At 44.9% G+C, this 23,699-nt stretch overlaps 3 protein-coding genes across 7 annotated transcripts; 1 reads left to right on the forward strand and 2 right to left on the reverse strand.

The window, feature by feature from the left end:
- Positions 1–3,174: 3,174 nt before the first annotated feature.
- Positions 3,175–6,439, reverse strand: LOC123168146 (signal recognition particle receptor subunit beta). The gene is made up of 6 exons (XM_044586021.1): positions 6,191–6,439; positions 5,159–5,241; positions 4,586–4,672; positions 4,298–4,446; positions 3,978–4,109; positions 3,175–3,624 (listed from the first exon to the last, which is right to left on the reverse strand). Exons 1-6 carry the CDS (start codon positions 6,318–6,320, stop codon positions 3,435–3,437), a joined length of 771 nt encoding a protein of 256 aa, XP_044441956.1. The 5' UTR covers positions 6,321–6,439; the 3' UTR covers positions 3,175–3,434.
- Positions 6,440–9,748: 3,309 nt separating this feature from the next.
- LOC123165219 (cilia- and flagella-associated protein 99) lies at positions 9,749–17,007 on the reverse strand. Of its 5 annotated transcripts, XM_044582851.1 has the most exons (5): positions 16,297–17,001; positions 11,951–12,012; positions 11,006–11,090; positions 10,711–10,777; positions 9,749–10,294 (listed from the first exon to the last, which is right to left on the reverse strand). In XM_044582851.1, exons 3-5 carry the CDS (start codon positions 11,058–11,060, stop codon positions 9,868–9,870), a joined length of 549 nt encoding a protein of 182 aa, XP_044438786.1. In that variant the 5' UTR covers positions 11,061–11,090; positions 11,951–12,012; positions 16,297–17,001; the 3' UTR covers positions 9,749–9,867. The 5 variants fall into 5 exon arrangements, 2 of the variants coding, with proteins under 2 accessions (XP_044438786.1, XP_044438787.1); XR_006482850.1 differs by lacking the exon at positions 10,711–10,777 and having other exon boundaries at positions 16,297–16,995; XM_044582852.1 differs by lacking the exon at positions 11,951–12,012 and having other exon boundaries at positions 16,297–17,007.
- On the forward strand, positions 11,959–13,568 carry LOC123165218 (uncharacterized). Its single transcript, XM_044582850.1, has 2 exons — positions 11,959–12,090; positions 12,198–13,568. Exons 1-2 carry the CDS (start codon positions 11,982–11,984, stop codon positions 13,523–13,525), a joined length of 1,437 nt encoding a protein of 478 aa, XP_044438785.1. The 5' UTR covers positions 11,959–11,981; the 3' UTR covers positions 13,526–13,568.
- Positions 17,008–23,699: the final 6,692 nt, after the last annotated feature.

Here is a 23,699-nt window from a genome sequence, read left to right on the forward strand (position 1 = left end):
AGGTGGAGAAGGGAGGAATCAGACCAGCCCAGAGGGCATCTATGAAGATTGGGACCTCAGTGGCGGCCCGGGCCATGCGAGTGCGAGACGCGGGCCAAGCCACCGTCTCTCCCCACTCGTTGAAGCTGGAAGCGAGCATTGGACGCACCTTGTCCATGGCCTCATCGTTGAGCACCCGGGGACGGCCGGAGGCGCGCTCGGCGAAGGCAAGGGTTTCTTCCCCTTGTCTGCTTGTTTCGGCGCCATGGCAGTGGAGCTGGCAGGATGCAGGTCAGATCGGAGAGGAGTAGAGTCTCGAGGAGGCAGAGAGATTGGGGAAGCAAGACACGGGCAACGGAGGAATAACTGTGTAGACTGTGGGGGCCGCATTGCTAGGCGGATTCAAAGGCAGCGTGGGAAGTGGAGACGCCCACGTCCAATCAACTGCCACGCGTCGACCGAGGCCGCAGGCTTTGGGGGCCCGCGGCGCTCCGTACTTGACCCTTGGCTTCGCCGCGAAGCCAAGCCCGAGCGCGCCTTGGGCCCGGGGGCTACTGTCGGCGTTCTGGGAACGGGGGTCCCCAGACTTGCCTGCTTGCGGCCCACGGTGTGGCTATGCTAGCGGGCCTGTACGGCCCATCTTCATCAACAAGGCATCCAAGACCCTCGCGAGGGGCCAAGCCTCGCGAGGCGGGTGGCGCAAGATCTCCTTGGGAGCGGCCTCACCAGGCTGCCTCGCGAGGAGCGGAGATATCAAGGCGGGGCAAAACCTCACGAGGCTCTCGTGACGTGAGCCATGACGATCGACGCCAGGCGGGCGCCAGCGCGTGCAGCGTCCTTATTTCCCCTTTGGTGCTAAGGAAGCAGGCGCAGGCGCGGAGAACCGATGCATCAGGCAAAGGTTTCCATATCGGTGCAACAAGACCAAGACCAACAGGACGGCAAGATGGAGGTCACCGTGGAGCCCAAGACGGCGTCACCACCAGAGCCTTTTGCAGGCGAAGACCGCTTTTGCCAGGATAGCTTGTACTACCTGTCCCCTTTCAAATTCGCCCGCTGTTGTTGGCTCCCTTCCCGCTCAATATTTGGGGAGAGGACCAGGGCCTATATAAGTAGAGCTAGCCACCACAGTAGGGAGGGGGGATCAAGTTCTCGCCCACAAGTCCACAGAGCACAAGAACACCTGAACCTCAGGAGGTTGTTCTTCCCTTTGTATTGTTCTTCATCAGCCCAAGAGGCAATCCACCACCACACACTGGAGTAGGGTATTACACCATAATGGTGGCCTGAACCAGTATAAATCCCGTGTCTTTCTATGTTGGGAGTTCGTCGAGTTCGTCCGCGAGATCTTAGTGAGCTAGGGCGTAGATCGGTAGGAGGGAAAGAACTTCGCGCGCACCCCAGAGTTCGAACCTTAAGGGTTTTGCCGGAACCCCACATCCGACAGCAGGCACGTTCTTACATAGTTTGACGTCGGTGTGGTTTACTCAAACAGGTGGATCTAGTTACACGCATCGAGCATTGGCTTGGTCAGGTTAGTTGTGCGAGGCGACACATCTGGTGGCATCGACTGCTAGGCAATGTTGGTGTGCATGACAACCATCTGCGAGACGGTGGTGCGGTAGTGGTCGCAACAAGCAACGCGATGGCATCCCTTCCGACGACTTCTCCTTTGGCCGACTAGTTCTGTGTGAGCAGGACTGTAGAGTGGTGGACAGTGACTATGGCGGTAATCATTGTTGTTGTATTCTCGCCGACCTTCTGGCTTGATTAGGCAGTGTTGACGTCCATGCGGCGTTATCTTGTTGAAGGTGTTGGTTCTAACATCTGTTTTGGGGCGATAACCCTTGGTCTCACTTTTGGTTTGACCAGCCAACATCAGCGCGCGAGCGGCGGTTCCTTCTTGAAGGTGTTATCTTGGAGCGTTGCACCATCTGTCTGCTAATACGTCGTCATAGGATTGGTGGTAAAATTTAGGTATGTTGTCGCCAGGCATGTCCTATGTGGATGTCCTCATGTTTTCCACTTTTTTCCTTTCTAAGCTGACTTGTTCACCCTACTAATAATGAATAATATATGGTAGGTTGCCTCACTCGAAACAGAGACCGAGGGTATTCCCTCTCTTTTTTAAAATTTTGTACAATAGGACAACCTTATCTTAAATCTGCCACCTAACTTAGAGAGGCAATTCAAATATGACGTACAATAGTTATCTCTTAGTCCTTTTTTTTAACTGAGTTATCTCTTAGCCTTAATAATAAGATATGCCTAAATATATGATGAGAAATATTGTTACTAATAGGTTATCTCTTAATTAGTAACAACAAACTTTTTTTCTGGTTCTTCTTTCCTTCACCTCAGTATTGTATCCCATATGACACTCCTAATCGTCTTTATACACGCCATCATAAGCAGTTAGCCCAGATGGGTGAACCTTTTAATTACGGACCCCAATAAGTCCCGAATGTTCAGATTTTGTCCATGACAAATCGAACACTTTTTATGGCAACTTTAGTTGAATGAGGATGACAAGTTTAGTTGGTAAACATGGCAATTTTGTCATCGGTTTGGTTTTCACCAGAAAATTGTCATGCTTGCCAACTAAACTTGCCATCTCACGTCAACTAAAGTTGCCATAAAAAATGTTCGATTTGCCATGGGTAAAATCCGAACATTTAGGATTTATCATTTCCGTTAATTATTCAATTTTATAAGTAGGTAAAGGCATCCGTTTGAGCAACCGGACTTAGAACTTTAAGAGCACTTTAAATTGATGTTTTGTAATTCACGCGGTTATGAAGGATTTTGGGTATAGTTTTTCTTGTGGCAACCCAGCCCAAGGCGCAGTGGTACTTGTGATATTTCTACAGAAAAATTATTTCTTCCATATCTAAAACATTAGAAAGAATTTTGCTGGTTTATTCATTGTTATATGTGGCGTATAAATTTTCCCTATAAACAATGCAAAATTTGACCAAAATTTATTGAAAAAACTATCAACTACAATTATACTTGATTATACTTTTGGTCAATGTAATGAAATTACCTGATTATACTTTTGATGTGATGCGATGCTCCGAGTTGTCTTAACATCGTGTAAAGAAAATTGAGAGCCCTCAGGCTAAACAAACTTTTCCATTTTGAAGTCTAGATAGAATGGTTAACGGCAAAGCAGCAACAACGAACAGGGTATCATAGACAGAATAACCAACTGTTTTGAAATCATCGATGCCCCTTTCGGAACATGGCAGTTTCCTCTGAAACTTGTGAAATGTTCATGTGAAACCACCAATCATGTGAGTCAACGTCAGTCAAGAGCTAGCAATGCAAATCGTTACACATCTACAGAGTCAGCACACCCATGGTAGCCCTTCTTTCATCAGGTAAAACTAGTCGCAAACTCAGACAGCAATTCTGCAGAGACATAAACACTACTCTGAAAGGACGAGACAAATCTAAGCCCTGACGTGCTCGCGGATGAATTGCTCGACTGCTGAAACATTACCGGTGAGACCAGCGCCTTCAGCAACTGTCACCTTGTTCTGGCATTGACTGAAGTTGAATGCCTCTCCAGGGACACCAAGCTCAACTTCATCAGTGATGTCAGCAGATGATATGGCATTCCTCGATTCCCGAAGCTTGTTCCTGCAAAACAAAAATAATCATTGTTGGGCCTTGTAGAATTTGAGAATCGCTTTAACCTAGTCTGTCCAAGTAGTTGGGGCATCCTCCATTATTAGATGATTTAAGTTTATGAGTTTATGGAATGGCCTCAGTTATTTCAGGATCAGTTCGTTAAGAACAGAACGTACGACAATATAAGTATGTAAACGTTTTTTCTAGCATAACTGAAAAAAAATAGGATACATCAAGATGCAGTAAATAGAGGCAAAATCCATGAAATCACATAATTTACTGTAGATTCCAGCCCAAGTTAATGCATTATTATTCTAGGTTTCTAACTATGCCAATATGTTTATGTGAAAAATAAAACATACACTTCTTTTTCCAGCTGCTTCTTGATGAACTCCTTCGAGTGAGCGGTAACTTTGTCTGTTTTATTGCAGAATATAAGAACAGGAATCCTTTTCTTCACCACAGTAGCCTTCGTCAAAATGTCATATAAGTACCTGTGATGCGAGATAACTGTAAGAACATTATCAAGTTACTAACTGCACCAGATCATACTATTTTTACATGTTTGAACATGAACTGAGCTCATAAGCACCCTCTTATTTTTGATCCGTCATGTGACGGGGTCAACAGGAGTAGAAACCATAAATTTTCCTGAGAACGGATATAAAGTCAGCAAAATTACTCTGCAGCAGCTTGCATGCTAGACAAGAAATCCTGAGCATCAACAACAAAAACAACTCCAGCTGCCCGAGGCAGGAATTCATCCAGCTTGGGTTTCAGCCTTGCATGACCAGGAACATCAACAACATGGACAGGTTTAACTTTGCCTTTCTGCAGAGTGAACAAAAGCAAAGTCAAGTAACTAATATTGCAGCCAGAAAATGAATATGTCTGTATAAAGAATGGTAGCCTTTGATTTATATTTATATAAAGATGTAAAAAAGATTCATCTCCAAGAAAACAGCCTAACCCTTTCAAGCTCTGAATGTAGCACAAACGTATCATTGTTAGGATCCATCGATGTCACAGTTCCTTGATGAGATGACCCATCACGAAGCTAACAGGAAGAGGAAGGCCAAATTAGCACCCAAAAACGATGGTATAGACCACCGTTGAATTGCGTCAAGGATAATATGAGTGAAAAAACAAATGGAGAAAAGTAAATAAAATAAAATGTCTCGGTTAATCAAAATAACTCCATGCAGGCATGCAACACAAAAATTGGAGTATAAGAATTCAGACAGTAAAATCAAGGCAACTAAGCAAGAGAAACAACAGATAAGTCATACGACGATAGCAATCAGAGTAGAAGTTAAGCTAAGATAGTCATTTTCTAGTCTGCATGAAATGAAGGATAAACAACGGCAGATTGCAAACAAATATCATAGCCTAATCCCTCACTAAAACTTGGCAATGAAGAGAGACAGAAAAACTGGCAATCAAATTAGCAAACCTAGATATGCAAGGTCCTTACTCTGGCCACTAGAATGTGAGTAACTGTAATACCGAGGTGGGAGAGGGACTTGCCATAGTAGACAATTACCTGGTAGAAAAGAATAGTTTTACCACTTCCACTTAGCCCGGATAGCACAATGGTATTTGATTTCGATGATTTCAGACAAGAAGCTGTTAAGAAAAATCAGACATACACTGCTCATCAATTGCTGCACATCTATAGCACCAGTGAAATTATAATCACAAAAACAGAAATATTACCAAGTAGGCAAGTACAGCAATACAACAATGTATTTCAAATCTTGAGATGCACCATTGATATAAACTAAGGTAATAAGTTCAAATGTTGCACTCTGAAAACAAATTATCTCTAGATTAACACGACACATATTATCATATCATTCTCACTCTGCCAGAAGCATTGATGTTTAAGAACTCATAATTTCCAACATTTTGCAGTATTAAGATTTTATAGCATGCACTTTCAAATATTAAATGCGGATAAAATCAACAAAACTTCACCACTAACTTGCTACACCTTATGGCCCACTGTAAAGTATAAAGTATAAATCAGCTGACAATTTGAACGTCTCTGCTTCCGTTCTGAGTCAATGATATAAAAAAGAAGTAAGGATGTGTACAAATCCAAAATCAACAATGCATCACAGCATATACAGACAGTATACTACATCCATACTGTAGATTATGTTTTTTATCCAGTATAATTAAACAGGAAACGGCAAACTGCTGCCCCATTCAAGCTAAATTACACAAACTATGCACCAGCTCTCAGTTTGACCCAAGGCATGGACTCAATTACGATAAAATCGTATTTGAACGTGGTGAAATTCCACTGGAGCCAACGACACAACTGCTCATCCACAGCTAGTTTGTACTATCAGTCAAAAACTAGAGCTACACATGAAGCGCACAAATTCAAACAAGCCCGAAACCTTCAGGCAAAGCGGACCTGCTCCCGGGACAGCTCTTAAGTTGCCAAATTGCCGCATCTATCTGCCTAGTTTTTCAGGGACCGCATTCTGCACACGCTCTTGACTACTGCGCGAACAGCCGGTAGCAAGGACACACTGCGAGAAGAAGCTTAGGCTCGGCAAATCACCTGCGAGGAGCACCAGAATTGTGACGGCAATCACGGCGACGGCGACGTAAATCTGCTCCGGGGGCTGCTGGCGGATCCAGCGCTCGGCCTGGCCCGCCCACGCCTCGGCCTGGCGAACCCACTCATCCATCGCCGTGAGCGCCGCGCGGAGGGGGAGGGGAGCGAGTGGCGGTGGCTCTAGCCTCTAGGAGCGGCGGGACGCGGAGAATCACGGGAGGACAGTGGGACAGCGGAGGAGATGCAGGAGGCGGGGGGGGGGGGGGGGGGGGGGGGGGGGTGGGAGGGACTCGTCTGGAAGCAGATCACGATGCGATGCGTGGGAGGACGCACGGGATTCTTGTTGGGTCGTCACGTGGAGGACAGCTCGGAAAAAGCAGGCCCAATGGGAGAAGTCGTCCGGCCCATAATTGATAGGCCGACTCTACAGCATGCACGTAAGGCAGAAACCACGGCATGGGTTTTTGGTAAACCCAGGATCCGATCACCTGATTTTTTTTTGGCATGCATGATCAATTTGGTGCCAAATTTGTCCTCACCGTATCTGCCACAATTTTGTCCTGCCAAAATTTGGTCCTCAGACACCATTTCAAATAATTTTGTTCGAGGCATTGGCAAAAAAAGATTGAACAAATCAACGATCCCCACGAAAAAAAATCAACGATTGGAGGGAATCTGGCCCCAAAAAAGTACATTACAAAATCATATGCCTTCCAGGTCCGATCTGATGCCAAAACTTGCTAAGGAAAAATTTGGATTGACGTCAGAGCCAAAATGCCTGAAGTAGTTGCACACCATGGCATTGGCACATCAAGATTTTTATGTGGCAGCTTATGGGTGATGAGCTGCCTTCGGGTGTGAAAGTTCAAAAGCGCCACGGAGGAGACGGCTTGTTTCCACTTTGTGGAACTGTCGAAGACACAAATCATATTTTTTTTTCAAATGCATTCTGGCATAATTTCTTTAGGGATGTGTGTGTGACGTTACTTGGTGGAGCGGGCACTTGCTTCTTTCGCAGCATTCCACATCCTAAGCAGGAGGCTAACGGAACTCTCACGCAAAGTGGCCTGGTTGATTTTCACGTCCTTATCGTGGGCTCTATGGAATATTATAAACAATGCTTTTATCGAAGGCATCTTTATTAAACACTCAATTGATGCATTGTACAAAGTGATTATTATTATTACAGTTGTGGAAACCATTGAGCAAAACCACGAAGCATTCGCTATTGAGACGTTATGCGACAAACTACACGAACAGGCAGAGGCTCTCAGGAGGAAAGCAGCCATCATGGAGGGTGATCAAGCTCAGATGATCGTCGTGTATCTCCAGTCTAGTTTTGTATCGTCATTCGTTGGCTTGTGCGCCATGGCCCTTCAGGTCTATATCGAACCTTTCGTTTTTTGTGTAATCGAACCTTGTAGTACCGCTTTAAGCGCTTTAGTTTGCTAAAGCCGCGCAAGCGCCTTATTTCTAAAAAAAAGTTGCACACCAGAGCAGTTTGGATGGCAGGAAACTCGTCTGCTGTCTTGGTCCAGTCATTCTCGAGAGCATTTTTTTTTTGAAACGCAATTCTAAAAAACGAGACCAAAGGGGCGAGCACCCCCACGGCATATTTTTAGAGAAGGACAAGAAACACGGTTGAAATATTCGTCCCCCGAGTGAAACGGAATTCTCGAGAGCAGTGAACATACATAGGGGGTGTTTGGTTCAGAAGTACTAGGACTTTTTCTAGTCCCAGGGACTAATAAAAAAAGACTATCTAGTAGAGTCTTTTTCTAGTCCCTGTAAAAAAGTCCCTCCCGTTTGGTTCCTAGGGACTTTTTAGGGACTTTTTCTAGTCTCTGGGACTAAAAAATCCCTGAACCAAACACCCTCATAGTCTCCAGTTGCTTATACTATCATTCATGAAGAAGAAAACTCATGACACCGAGTCGCAGTGGAAGGATACTAGAAGAATGACAGCATGGACAATGGATCGCACAGAATATCACAAGCATGGACAATGACAGCATGGACACGGAAGCTCCATGCCTGCGTGCCAATCAAATCCTGCTCAGGCTGGACACATCATATCGTCCCCAGGATCTTCTTGCTGGTGCCGCTCGCGATTCTTTTATTTGTTCGGCACTCGGCAGGTGCTTTGACGAGCACATCGTTCAGCTAGCTGATCCTTTATTTCTGTGGCTGCGCCAAACTGTTGATGCCGCTGCACCGACCTTTCAGTAATCAATCATGCGTTCTTCTTAGGGCAGGTCCAGCACGATGAAGTCGGTTCGCGTGATGGTGATCATGGATGGTTTTGCTTAGGATAGAAGATACATATCCTGTGTTTGATAAGTGAGCAACACTCCAAAAGCAGATTGGGGAATATACATACGATTTGCTGGACTTGAACAGGATCGCGTACGCTGTTGAGTGCACGTAATCGTCCTCCACGCTGGTGTGGTCAACTGCTACAAATTTTGCTGGCTGATTCGCGTTCCCTTCTCTAATCTTGTCTGAAAAGTGAAACAAACAAGTTAGCAAAAGGAGCCGTTTGTCCGTTCCAACCCGGCACAATTGAATGAACTTGCTCACATAGATGGATGGCCCTACGCCACCATCGTATCCGCGCACGCGGCCGCCGTGCATTTGTATATGCGACCGGCGGTCACCAAACAAGGCAATGCAAACGACACGGTGACGAAGCCGGTGCTGCCCGCGACCGCGAGAGAGACAAGATGACATCCCCAAATCAGGGTGGAATTAGAAAACAAGTGCCGTCCAAATCCTGAAATCCATCGCGCGCGCGCGCTGAGCCGTGTGTTGTCGATGGGAGCAGACAAAACGCGAGCGCTCCCCGTCGCCATCGGACCACGCCACGCACACGCACACGCAGCGCAGGCAAGGCAGGCGCGCGAGAGCCGTTACGGCGACCCCGGCCCCGGGGGCGGTCGACTGGCCCGTGCCGCGCCAGGTGGCGCGGGTAGCTGGGGCCGCTCCACCCACCTCCTCATCCTGCCGCCCGCGAGACGGCGAGCCGAGAGCGACGCGCTCGCGTCCGTTGGCTAGAGCCACAGCTTCGGGCGGCGACGACAGGCACGTCCCTGCTCGATCGTTTCCTCGGGTCGGTCTCGCTGCCGGCCGGCGCCGTAACGTGCGTGCGGTGCGGTGCAGGCTATGGCTCTGTGCCGCGGCGCACGGCTGAGGCAGCAACAGCAAGGCTCGTGTCGTTACCGTCGCACCTCGTACGTGGCGGTGGCGCCGTACGTACGTTCGCCTAGGCAATTAGCTAGGCATATCGCTTCCTGTTGCTGGTCATCGGGCAGTCGATCGGGTCAAGTGATGGGGCTTGCCCCTTTGCCGTATGTGCAAGACACGTCCGGGTGATTGATTCCTCGGCCTATGGCTAGGCCGGCACGGGCTAGGGCTGCCGGATTCCGATTAAGATATGGTTGTTAAGTTAAGACGCGGCGCAACGGTGCTGTCTTCCCCCCCTTTCCGCCTACCGGCTCCGGCTAGTCGGCCGATGGCTGCCAGTTTACTACTCGAGCCGAGCTGAGCCTGCAACTCTGCATGCATTTTACTCCCTCTGTTCCGAAATGTATGTCGCTGGGGAATATGTTCCGACCAGGTGAAAATGGGCAAATGGACCTTTATGCCCCCAGTTCAAACTTTGAATCTGTCCGTCATCTTCCTCAGCGTCTTCCACCTCCGCCTCCGCCCCGGCACTCCACCTCCGCCTCCGCGGCTCTGCCACCCGCCCTCCACCTCCGCCCCGGCACTCCACCTCCGCCTCCGCGGCTCCGCCACCTGCCCTCCACCCCCGCGCTCCTCTCCCACGCCAGGGGCTCCTCCCGGCCCCCGCGCGCCCAGGTGGTGCTCTGCTGCCGCCCGCTGGTGGAGACGAGGTGCTGATCTACTGCCGGCCGCTGGTGGAGGCGAGCTGGTGCTCTGCTGCCGCCCGCTAGTGGAGGCGAGCTGCTGCCTACGCGCGCCCAAGGGCTGTTCCTCCCCATGCACAGGTGCTGCTGCCGCTGAAGTCCTCGCCGCTGGGCAGGAGCTGCTTTAGCTGGAGTTCTCAATTTTGCTCTCCTAGGTTCATCTCCTCGCCCATTACTCCCTCTGCATCATCCGAGTAAACAATTTGATGATCATAAACTTGATGTAATCATCTGTCTTAAATAATTTGAATAATTGCATGTAGTACAATCTTGGAGTAATACTGAAATTTAACACTGAAACTGAACAGTGATATTGAACACTGAAAGATGAACACTGAGTAGAACATGTACTGTCAATACAAGTTTGGACTTGTACTGTCAATACAAAAAATGAGCATGTACTGTCAATTTAACACAGGTTTGGACTTCTTAGTTTCATCAGTACTCCAAATCAGTAGGAGTATGAATTAATGGGCAAAAATAATTGCTACTCTCATTTCAGGTAAAATTGAGTAGGAATAGGAGTATGAATATCAGGAGCATGAATACCAAGAAGGGTAGTGGTAAAACATAGAGCATGGCCTCCGAAAATTTTACCTCAGCCTTACTTTGAACTCACTATCATTTCTGTACTCCATTATTCCCATAAGAGGGTCTCTTTCACCTGTAACTTGACATGATCAAGTAAACTGTGCACATGGCTATTTTTATTTGAATCTTCAGAATGTCCAAACTTTTAAACACTATGGTATGACTGAACAATCTAAAGTGTTTGACATAATTTGATGTAAATAAAATACTCCGGTCATTATTAGTATGCAAATTTGCAGTTAGTGCTTCGAAAAAAACACTATGGGAAATGACTTGAATGGAGAAATGTTGAGATACCAACCTGCTAGCTGAAAGTGCGGCATGCCGGCATGAGAGTGACTGATGCCCTCACACATCTTTTTTCAATAGCCCTTCTTTAAAACAATCTGATGGAAAAAAATTCAAGGTCACAAGTCATATTACTGTAGGGCTCATATTACTGTAGAAGAGGGAAGAGAGAGAAGAGAGCAAGAATATGGAGGTCACAAGAGGAGTATACTACAGTAGCTCTCCTCTTGTTGCAAGTCCTACACTAAACTACTAAAACTACTGCTTGCAAGTCCTAACATAACAGCAGCAATCATCATCAGTACTCCAAGTATCCAAGATCGAATAATTAACAGAAAAACAAGATAACCTAACAGAGCAAGATGGAGTAATCCAAGAAAATTAATTGAAAATTGCTGAGTAGTGTTGTGTGCAAGTGCAAGTACTCCAAATTTGTTTGAGTAGCAAATCTTGGAGTACCGGAGGACTCCAAGTTAAATGTACTCAAAGCAAAATTAACTTGGTGATGCATGCTAAACTTGAGAACCATCATCAGTTGGTACACACATCATTCAGATTACACATGATAATTAATTAGGTGCGATAACTAAATAACCCCAGCAGCTACGTTAGTTAGGTGTAGTAAAAACTCCTACTGCTACTGCATCTTTACCAACCAAATTCAGTGACAGAGCTACTCCATTTTACTCAAAATTCAGTATGCAAAATTAACAGTAATCCATACAGCTGCTTCATACTCCAAATTCAGTATACAAATTCAGTATTCATGTACTACTCCAAGTCCTACACTAAACTACTCAAAGATCATTTTCATTTCCATCTGATCATTTAACGTTAAACAAGCAGTGCAAGCAAGAGAATAGTGCAAACAAAGTATGCAATAATGTTGTACTGCTCCAATTGATCATTTTCATTTCCAAAATGTACTGGTGTGCATCTTGAAAGTTCAACCTCTTACCTTGAAAGTTCTTTTTAGTTGCCTGGAGAACATGGATCTCCCAGACCTCAACTACACCCCACCTGCAGAAGATGAAGATGAAATGGACGAAGATGTAAGAGATGAGATGGACGAAGATGTAGGAGATGCAATTGTTCAAGGTAAATGACTCAAATGATCATGAGTAGAGAGTAAACGACTCAAATGACTTGTGTAAATGCATTGTTGTACTCCATTTGATCATATATAATATATTTTCTTTGTGCAGGTGTTGAGCAAGCAGTTCAGAAAAGGGATATCCTAGATGACAAGAAAAGATATGCTGCTTATGTTGCAATGCATACATTGTGCATGAGTAGAGGGGGAAAGTTTAAGAGAGATGACAAGAAAAATATTGCTGATTTCTTTGGAGTGGGTGTCTGGAATATACAAAGGATTTGGAAGAAAGCGATGGAGCAAATTGCTGAAGGTCTAGACGTAGATGTTTCAGGTCAGAGGAAAGGAAATTGTGGAAGAAAGCCGAAAGACATCAATCTAGAGCAAATCCCTACCATCCCACTAAACAGGAGGTCTACTATCAGGTCACTTGCCTGGCAACTCGGGTGCAGCCCTACGACACTCCACCGGAAGTTCATGCTCAAGTTGATAAAGAGGCATACAAATTGTTTGAAGCCAGCTCTAAATGAAAAGAACAAGAAGGATAGAATGAAATTTTGCTTGTCAATGCTCGATGAGACAACAACACAAACTGAAAGGCCAAAATTCAAGACCATGCACAACATTATTCATATCGATGAGAAATGGTTCTATATGACCAAGAGAAAAAGGAACTATTATCTGTTGTATGGGGAGGAAGAGCCTACAAGAACTCTGCAAAACGGCAGTTGTATTGGAAAGGTTATGTTCTTGACAGCGATTGCTAGGCCGAGGTGGGATAATGAAGGAAATGTGACCTTCTCTGGAAAACTTGGAATTTGGCCGTTTGTGAAAGAAGTTCCGGCTCAAAGGAGAAGCGACAACAGGCCCAGAGGAACATTGGAGACAAAGTCAATAAAAGTCAACAGGCAAGTAATGAGAGAGTTCATGATAGAGAACCTGCTGCCAGCAATACAAGCATCTTGGCCTGAGAATGATGCTGGGCAAACCATCTATATACAGCAAGACAACGCTAAGCCTCATATCTTGCCTAATGACCCAGAATTTTTAGCAGCCGTGGAAAGAACTGGACTCGATATCAGACTAATCCAACAACCTGCCAATAGCCCTGATCTGAATGGCCTTGACCTTGGGTTCTTCAGCTCGTTGCAATCTCTAACAGATTGTTTAAGCCCTAGAACGCTTCAGGATCTTATCAAGGGTGTGCTAGATGAATTTGAAAACTATGATGTTTACAAGCTGAACAGAGTTTTCCTATCTCTACAAGCTTGCATGATTGAAATCTTGAACCATGCAGGGGGCAATGGGTATAAAATACCCCATGCAAACAAGGAAAGGCTAGAGAACTTTGGGATGCTACCTCCAAGACTTACATGCCCTCAAGAGGTATATGCAAATGCCCTGCACAATCTTGGGATAATGGAGAGAGTTGCTTGTTGAGTTGCTTGTCGAGATGCTAGTTCAGATGCTTGAGGAGATGCTTGTTGAGTTGCTTGTCGAGATGCTTGTTGAGATGCTCGTCGAGATGCTTGTTGAGATGCTTGAGGAGTTGCTTGTCGAGATGCTTGTCGAGTTGCTTGTTGAGATGCTTGAGGAGTTGCTTGTCGAGATACTTGTTGAGATGCTTGAGGAGATGCTTGTCGAGATGCTTGAGGAGTTGCTCGTCGAGATGCTTGTTGAGATGCTTGAGGAGTTGCTTGTCGAGATGCTAGTTTAGATGCTTGAGGAGTTGCTTGTCGAGATGCTTGAGGAGATGCTTGAGAAGTTTCTTGTTGAGATGCTTGAGGAGATGCTTGTTGAGATGCTTGAGGAGTTGCTTGTCGAGATGCTTGTTGAGATGCTTGAGGAGTTGCTTGTCGAGATGCTAGTTTAGATGCTTGAGGAGTTGCTTGTCGAGATGCTTGAGGAGATGCTTGAGAAGTTTCTTGTTGAGATGCTTGAGGAGATGCTTGTTGAGATGCTTGAGGAGTTGCTTGTCGAGATGCTAGTTCAGATGCTTGAGGAGATGCTTGTTGAGTTGCTTGTCGAGATGCTTGTTGAGATGCTGGAGGAGTTGCTTGTTAAGATGCTTGTGATTATTTGTGTGGAGTATGTGTGTAACTCCTTGTTTGTGTGCAGTATATGTAAACCCCTTGTGAAATTACTCCATATGTTTGCAAAAGGCTTCTATGGACTGGATTTTACTCCATATATATGATCATTTTTGTTTGAAAAGTTTAATTTAATTTTGTGAGGAGTGCATCATTTGTGTGATCATTTTTGTTTAATTAAGAGAGAAGAAGAGAGGGCACTGGAAGAGAGAGAAAGTAAGAAGAGAGGGCAACACACACACACACACACACACAGAGAGAGAGAGAGAGAGAACTGGAAGATAATCAAGCACTCCAAGAAGAAAGAAAGAAGAGAAAAGAAGAGAGAAATAGGAGTACTCCATTAGTGAAAGTTTCATTTGGTTTCATTTGATTTAGGTCTCATATTGTTGCACTATTGTAAGAGGGCAAAAGAGAAAGAGAAGACAAATGAAAGAGACGAGAGGAGAGGAGAAGAGTAGTTCAGTTTAGTTTTAATTAAATGAAAAGGTTTAATTAACCAAGAACTACTCCTACTCCTACTCATACTCCAAGAACTACTCCTACTCCTACTCCAAGAGCTACTCCTACTCCTAATTTTAAATAAAACTAAACAGCAAGTCCATAGAATAGATTTTACTGAAACTACTCCTGAGTTTGAGTAGCTTGTATGGCATGTCATGATTTTACAGAAACTACTCATATCATGATTTTACTGTCATTAATATGCAAGCAACAATTAAGTTCACAATATTATGCAAGTTAACAAGCTTCAGTAGCCCAAGTTTCAGTAGACAAATTAACACAAGCTACATACGACAACTTTCAAAAGAAGCTACAGCTGCTTCATGAGAATAAGCAAAGTTTCAGTACATTTGATCCATCTGGCCAAATCGAGAAGAAAACAAATCAGGGAAGTTTAACTAATAACTGCAGTTTACCCAGCCCCATGGTGAGAGGAAAACAAGCTGCAGTTACCACACACCCAAATTCAACCAATCTACTCCGGCCGGCCGGTTATCAAGTTCAAAGGTCTTGTTCAAAGAGAAGAAGAAGAAGAATATGTTCCATCAAAGAGGAGACGGGGTCAACCTTGATGCAAAAAGATTTTAAGTTAGTTAAAGGAAAAGGTTTCATTTTATTTTACTCCTACACTTTACTGAAAAAGAAGAGAGTAAGAGAGGACAAATGGTTCAGATAATTTTACGTTAATTGAAAGAAATGGTTTTAGTTTATCTTAATTTTACTGGAAGTTTTAAGTTAATTAAAAGAAAAGGTTTCAGATTATCTTAATTAATGGCTGCAGTTCTTTCAGTTAGTAGGGTCTGCTGCAGTTCTTTCGGTTAGCAGGGTCATTGATGGCTGCAACCACCCAATATACAGGTGAAAACGTTGTTGTGAGGATATGAGTGAAAGGATAAACAAGTTGTTGCAAGAGAGATAATTCTAAGAAGTCAGAAAACTACTCCTTCTAGATCAAACAAGTTGTTACAGGAGTACTCCAACTGTAGATCAAACAAGCAGTAGCAGCAGCTACTGCACCAAAATTAACACAAGATACTGACAGCAGCAGCCCAAGATTAACACAAACTACTGACAGTACCTCTATTAATCTCCTTCCCAACTGTAGATCAAACAAGCTACTCCAAAATTTGTGTTGGTCACTGCATTTCTCATCAGTGCAAATCTGCACACTACTGCATACTCATATCCTCACAACAATTCGTAACAGAGGGCCTAAAACACAGATGTTACTAAAAACTGAAAAGCCTACTGCATCAAAGCTACTCCAAATCAGTGCAAATCCACACTGGAGTAATAAAGTTTACTGCAAATCTGCACACTGGAGTAATTCAGATTTACTGCAACTTCTCTAAATCGCTACAAATCAGTGACTTGTGAGCATGAAGATTATTCCTCGCCCAGCTCAACTTGAAGAATCAAGATTATTCCTCCCCCAGCTAAAAAAAATGCAAGACTATTGCAATTTCCGACGACTCAGCTCACCCTTGTCTACGGGTCAACGATCCTATTCCGCAAAGAACTTGCAGACATGTCTATGGATCGAGGAAATTTCAGCAGCGCCAGGCCAGGGGAGATGGACAGACAGACAAAGGAGCAAAGCTGTAGTGGAGAAGGGACCTTTTCTTGCATGGTTAGGAGGGGCATCCCAGCGCCGTCGTGGATGGTGCGGCAGCTCCGGATGCTGAAGATGGCGCCCTTGACCTTGAGCACGACGGCGCCGTTGGCATCGGTGATGGCGAAGTCGCCGTCGGAGAGGCTGAGCGCCTTCTTGGTCACCGTCAGCGGCACCACGTAGGGCGCGCAGAACTGGTGCCCCACCACCGGCAGCGGCGCCGGTGGGGCTCCACATCAAGCGCCGTTGTGTCGCCGGAGTACTTGAGATGCGGCTCCAGATCCTCCCGCTCGGGCTCCAGATCCTCCCGTCGTCGTCTTCACGCCCGCGCCGGTGCCGCTTGGGCTCCGCTTCAGCGACTCCTCACGCCTATCCACAAGCAGATCGAGGACCAGCGCATGTGGATCCAGCTCCTCCTCGCCCAGCAGCCGTCGCCGACAAATAAAAATGGCAGCTTTGTGTGGTGGGGAGCGGTGAGCGGCGATGCGGAGCAAGACGCCGGCGAGAGGGAGAGAGAGGGAGCATCAACGGGGAGAGAGCGGCGTCGCGCGCGAGAGAGAGAGGCGCCTGGTGGCCGGCGTCGCGCGCGAGAGAGAGGCAAGCGGGGGCGTCGCACGCGAGGGAGAGAGAGCGGGGGTGAGTGGGGAGAGAGTGGTCGGTGGCGTCGGGCGAGAAAGAGGGAAACGTGTCGGTCGGAGGGGTAGAATGGGAAACTCAGGGAAAATCGTAGCCTACGAAAATTTGTTCGTCGAATCGTTTAACGACATACAATTCGGAACAGAGGGAGTATATTTTTATTTATTTCGCGCTAAAACTCTGCATGCATGTTGGCATGTCGGTTTTCGGTTCGAGCAAGTATTATAAGCACACGCACGCAAATCGTGTATTCTTTCTTGTCATCGATGCGCTGGTACGGTTAGGTACTGCTTGCCATTCACTCCTATACTTCCTTTTTTTTTCCTTTGGCGTGCAGATGATGAGAGGAGATCACAGAGGTCGCGATTGCTTGATCCAACTCAAAAGGCCGTGACCGTGCACTGTCACGCGGCCACCTTGTAGTCTCTGGATGTGAACCCACGCAAACCAAAAGGAAAATCAGTTTGAGCTACATTATTTGAAGAGACAGCGAGTAATTATTTCCAAGATAATAGTATTTAATTCTCAGGTGATTGATTGATGTGATGGGGCGTGCGTACGTTCTTGCATAAATCATCACCCAATAATGCCATCTTCCTCGCACCAATGCAACGCAACGTCACATATAGCCAGCTCAAAGAGCACAAGCGACCACATGCACCACACAAACCTCTCAAGACTGTAAAAATATCCCACATGAGTGAGAGCACAAGTGCACTTCCTGGTAAAAAAAAGGGGTTGGCGCTAGACAGTGCTAGTGCGCAAGGATTTGCCACCGAGGACCGGTTGAGATCTCTTCTCAACTAGCCAGCCAGCCACAGCCACCGGTGCGATGGTGCTCACGACGCGAACATGTGATGCTTATCTATGCCGTGCCTCTTGTGTACGATGAAGTCATGCTACTTTTGACACTCTTTCCCCCCGGGAAGCGATCCGGGGAGGCAAAATTGACAAATTTAAACTATGGACGAAATCAAATCACGGAATGAACTGCTCGTCAAACTATTTTACGCGGCTGACCTTTTTGTGTGACGGCCGACACGAAGGCGCCACACTACACTGTGCAACGCCTCACAGATAGGCGCTACGCGCCTGGCCAGCGTCGCATCCATGTGATACGAAAATTACTAAGTCAGTGTGCAGCGCCTGAGAGCTAGGCGCCACACTATACAGTGCATCGCCTAGCTCTTAGGCTCTGCACAATGACTTAGCAATTTTTAGGCAGTATGGGGTGCAACGCTGGCCAGGCGTGTAGCGCCTATCTGTGAGGCGTTGCACAGTATAGTGTGGCGCCTTCGTGTCGGGCGTCACACAAAAAGGTCAGCCGCGTGAAATAGTTTTACAGGCAGTTCATTCTGTGATTTGATTTTATTCACAGGTCAAATTTATCAAATTTGCCATCCGGGGAAGCAAAGAGGCGCATGCAAGTCGTAATCCCATGCCTTTATGTTGGTCGGCACCTGCACTGCACCGCCTCCGACTAGGACGATTTGACGGCGATTACATTACATTAGACTTACCGATTACCGAAGAAGATCGTGGACATCTGTCGAGATCCAGCCCGGGTTCATCGTGGGCAACCGAAAGAAGAGGGGCCAGGAGGAAAAGGTTGATAAACGGACCGTCGTGCGTGCCCACCACGAAATGGACGATCGGTCCCCTTCGTAGCTCGTACCCAGGGCATGACTAGACCCGGCCTACGAACCGTGGCATGAACCTGCCTATCGATCAATCCAAAAAAACCTATATTGCAGCCAACCTATGTGTATGTTCCAGGCTTTCAGCTACTGTGACAGCTTATATATGTACTGATCAAGCGACGTGACAATGTAGGCAGATGCGGCATGATCTAGACCGGTTATCTTTGGTTTTTGTGGTTACATTAAGTAATGCAATCTTTGCCCACATGCTTTACGGAAAGGTTTGCGTTTCTACTTATGTCTCTCTCACCTTGTAGAGTAGTTATCAGTGGGAATGACGTGACGTGGGTAATGCAAAACCTAACAACGAGTGGATAGTTGTAGATGGCGGTAAGATTAATCAAGTTGCGCAAATAAAGTATTTTTATTTAAGGTTTGATAAAAAAATCAAATAAATATAAAAGCTCAAAGCTCCATAAAACACAAACATATTGAAAATTTCGGGGAAGTTAGAGAACAAACATGAAAACAGATACAAGAATCACAAGGATAATTAGGACTACAAAACATTTACAGAAGGAGTAGAAAACTAATAAAGAGTACTTCCAAAAATGCTAATAACATGGTAAAATAAGAAAAAAAAACTAAAACAACGATAATTTTATCAAATTATATGATGTTCAAAAACATTCCACACTGTTATCAACTTCCTAGAGTCCTAATATATTTTAAAAATACCAGAATAATAATGCTTTCCCAAAAAGGATAAGTTTGTCTTTCCTTCCCTTTCTTATTTGTTTTCAACTTTTATGCACACTTCGTCACGACTGTGGGAAATGACTAACATGTCACAGTTTTGCTACTCTTTGCAGGGGCAAGAGACCATATTAGGACAGTTTTAACGCCGTTAGAGATCAGGACCACCTATCACTAAAGTCGAGGGGCCCAAACTAGACTCTCCAACTGTTTGAAGGATCAAAAGTTTGATTTTTCAAACATATAACCTTTCCTCTGCAATCTTACATAAATCAACATGCGTGATAATAAATACATAGAGACTATTCCAAGTAAAGTTCTAACACGAGAGAAATTAGGGTTTGGAAGCCTCAATTGATGACTAGTGCCCTCCAAAAAAAAGATGACTAGTGAAAGAAAAATAGTCTAAAAGAGGACTCGTGAACAATTCTTAAACCCTCTTCATTTGGACCTCAATCCAAGGATACGATTAGAGCATGGTGTCCCCACACTAACCTCACATCAAACTTTACTTATCCAATCTTATTTCTAGCATTAGAACGAGGAATGTCACCACACGCCACCATCTCTTTCCTGCTACTCATCAATTGTTGTAGCCACCGGTAGTATCAGGCACAAGCCGAGGACATCATCATACCTTGATCAAACACTTGCCCCTCGTCACCATTGTAGGCACCTGCCCCCCTCTACCTACTTGTCCTCCTCCCATCACTCATCTCCTCCCAGTGGACAGGCCGCCAGCGGTCAATTCTTAAGACTAGTAACCGAACATTTTTACTAGATTTTACCTTCACACAAACATTGTTTTCATCTTTGAATATAGTTTTTGTTTTCATCATGCTTTTCCTAATTAGTTGGGAATTTTTTCCATGGCCAATGAACATGCAAAACTTTACATCAAATTTAAAAATTTGTGATTTTAGTTTCCGTGCAATAAATACTTTGTTTAAGTAAATAAGAGCATTATCAAGTTCAAAAGGAAAAAATATAGCATTATTAACATATGTAGTACAAGCGAATATTGCTAAGAAAATTATTGTCATCAATTACATACTGAAACAATTTGGCAATCCCCTAAAACTTGATGAGCAAGCATGCGGTAAAAGGAGAGCTCCAAGAGGCTTCTAGGATCCCCATACGCCTTGGGGGTTTAGGCGACTAGGCCCTCATGGGTCATGTCAACGTCTTGTCGCTTTATATTGGTCCAAAGATCATCATCGTATATTTTTCTTATTTTCTTTTCGTAAGTCCAAAATGCATGTTTGCCTTGAGGAAATAACAGCTAAAAACAGAAACCAACATTGAACGTTTTTGTTGATATGTTAGCCCAAATAAATAAAAAAATTGCATAAAAAATCATAAGATAGAGACATTTAAACTTCAAAAATTACCAATACATCAAGGACATATCACCTATCACCACAACTACCATCCCCCTTCCTACAATTAATCAATCTCTTGTACCACGACAACATCAAGCACAAGCCTAGGCATTGTCATGCCTTGATCAAGCATTTGCGCATGTAGCAAATGCATTAACCCCTCGTCGGCATTGTAGGCAACCTCTTCCTCCTCCTCCTCATTCTCCTCCCACCGCTCATCTCCTCCCAGTTGACAGAGGCCAAAAGTGAGCGCTCAACCCTTAAGACTAGTAGCCAAACATTTCTTACTACATTTTGCCTTCACACAAACTCTGTTTTCAGCTTTGAATATAAATGTTGTTCATGTCTTGTTTTTCCTAATTAGTCAGGCACTTGATAATCATTTGCGTCAATTTTTAAAATGTGATTTTAATTTTCCGTGCAATAAATGTTTTGTTTAAGCAAATGAGAGCATTATCAAGTTAAAAAGGAAAAATAGAGCATTATTAGCAGACCGAGCAGTGAATCTGTACTACTTAAAAAGAACGTAAGGTTCCATATTTCATTTTCTCCCCATCACCCCTTTGAATAACAATCAATCCCGTATCTTTGGAAACCCAATAAAGCAAATTAATTGCGGTCACATACCTATTTCGCGAGTTTAATAACTGATAAAAATATGATTTATAAAACCTAACACATAATTTTATTTATATATTTATTTTGCATCAAGATTTGTCTAGTATGATCGTTTTATTGTTTCTGCTTATCGCCTACTGCAAACTCTGTTGCGCATGAACTAGCCAAATTAGGTCATCTTTGTTTACCGATCGAATGTATTGGGTGGAGGTCTATTGTACCGGCTCAAGTGGCTGTTTGTGTCTCGAGTGATTTACCCGAGCACCTTTAAGTTATAAAGCTTTGCTTTACCCTAAAAAAAGTATTTGCCCCCAGGTAATGCACATGCATATGCTTAGTATAGCTAAATGAATGGATGATGACCCACAAGTATAGGGGATCAATCGTAGTCCTTTCGATAAGTAAGAGTGTCGAACCCAACAAGGAGCAGAAGGAAATGACAAGTGGTTTTCAGCAAGGTAATTTATGCAAGCACTGAAATTATCGGTAACAGGTAGTTTGGTAGCAAGATAATTTGTAACGAGCAAGTAACGGTAATGGTAAATAAAGTGCAGCAAGGTAACCCAATCCTTTTGTGGCAAAGGACATGCCAAAACGGTCTCTTATAATAAGCAAAGCGTTCTTGAGGGCACACGAGAATTTCACCATGTCACTTTCATCATGTTGGTTTGGTTCGTGTTCGCTACTTTGAAAATTTGATATGTGGGTGGACCGGTGCTTAGGTGCTGTTCTTACTTGAACAAGCCTCCTACTTATGATTAACCCCCACACAAGCATACGCAACTGCGAGAAAAGTATTAAGATAAAATCTAACCATAGCATTAAACATTTGGATCAAAATCGGTCCCTTATGGAGTAGCGCATAAACTAGGGTTTAAGCTTCTGTCACTCTAGCAACCCATCATCTAATAACTACTCCACAGTGCATTCCCTTAGGCCCAAGATGGTGAAGTGCCATGTAGTCAACGTTCACATGACACCACTAAGGGAATCACAATATACATATCATCAAAATATCGAACACATATCAACTTCACATAATTACTTGCAACATGACTTCTCCCGTGACCTCAAGAACAAAAGTAAATACTGACAAATGATATTCATGCTCAAGACCAGAGGGGTATTAAATAGCATAATGGATCTTAACATATGATCTTCCACCAAATAAACCATATAGTAATCAACTACAAGATGTAATCAACACTACTAGTCACCCACAGGTACCAATCTGAGGTTCCGGTACAAAGATTGAATACAAGAGATGAACTAGGATTTGAGAGGAGATGGTGATGTTGATGAAGATTTGCCTCCCAAAGATGGGTGATGATGATGGCTTCGATTTCCCCCTCCGGGAGGGAAGTTCCCCCGGCGGAATCGCTCCGCCGGAGGTCAACAGTGCTCCTGCCAAAGTTCCACCTCGAGACAGCGGCGCTCCGTCCTGGAATTACTCTCCTTATTTTTTCTAGGTCAAAATACCTTAAGTACCAGAAGATGGGCACCGGAGGTGGGCTGGGCTGGCCACAACCCACCAGGGCGCGCATGGGGGGCCTGGCGCACCCTGGTGTCTTGTGGTCACCAGGTGGCCCCCCTCCGGTAGTTATTTGGTCTAGTATTTTTCATATATTCCAAAATAATTCTCCGTAAATTTTCAGCCCATTTGGAGATGTACATAATAGGTAACTCTGACATAGCTTTTTCAGGTCCAGAATTCCAACTACCGGCATTCTTCCTCTTTGTGTAAACCTTGCATATTATGAGAGAAAAGGCATTAGAATTACTCCATAAAGCATTATTATGCATAAAAACTGTTGGGAATCGTTGCATGGAAAACAAAAAAAAAAATCTACGCACATGCAATGATGTATCCATGGAGATGCATAGCAACGAGGGGGAGAGTGTGTCTACGTACCCTCGTAGACCGTAAGCGGAAGCATTTAACAACGCAGTTGATGTAGTCGAATTTCTTCTAGCTCGGACTGATCAAGTACGGAACGTACAGCACCTCCGAGTTCTGCGCACGTTCATCTCGGTGACGTCCCTCGCCTTCTTGATCCAGCAAGACGTCGAGGTAGTAGACGAGTTCGTCAGCACGACGGCATGGTGACGGTGATGGTGAAGTGATCTCCGCAGGGCTTCGCCTAAGCACTACGGAAATATGAACGGGGGTGAAAACGGTGGAGGGGGGCGCCGCACACGGCTAGGCAATTGTCTGGTTTTGCCAGGCGCCCCCTCCCACATATATATAGGTGGGGAGAAGAGTGAGCAGCCATGAAGACGCCCCAAGTAGGCCGAATCCTACTTGGGTCCTCCCAAGTGGCGCACCCCCCTTCCTTATTTGCCGGAGGGGGAAGGAAAGAGGAGGGGGAGATAGGG

This window comes from Triticum aestivum, chromosome 7D (assembly GCF_018294505.1).
Source record: "Triticum aestivum cultivar Chinese Spring chromosome 7D, IWGSC CS RefSeq v2.1, whole genome shotgun sequence".
In the NCBI taxonomy this organism is placed as follows: domain Eukaryota; kingdom Viridiplantae; phylum Streptophyta; class Magnoliopsida; order Poales; family Poaceae; genus Triticum; species Triticum aestivum.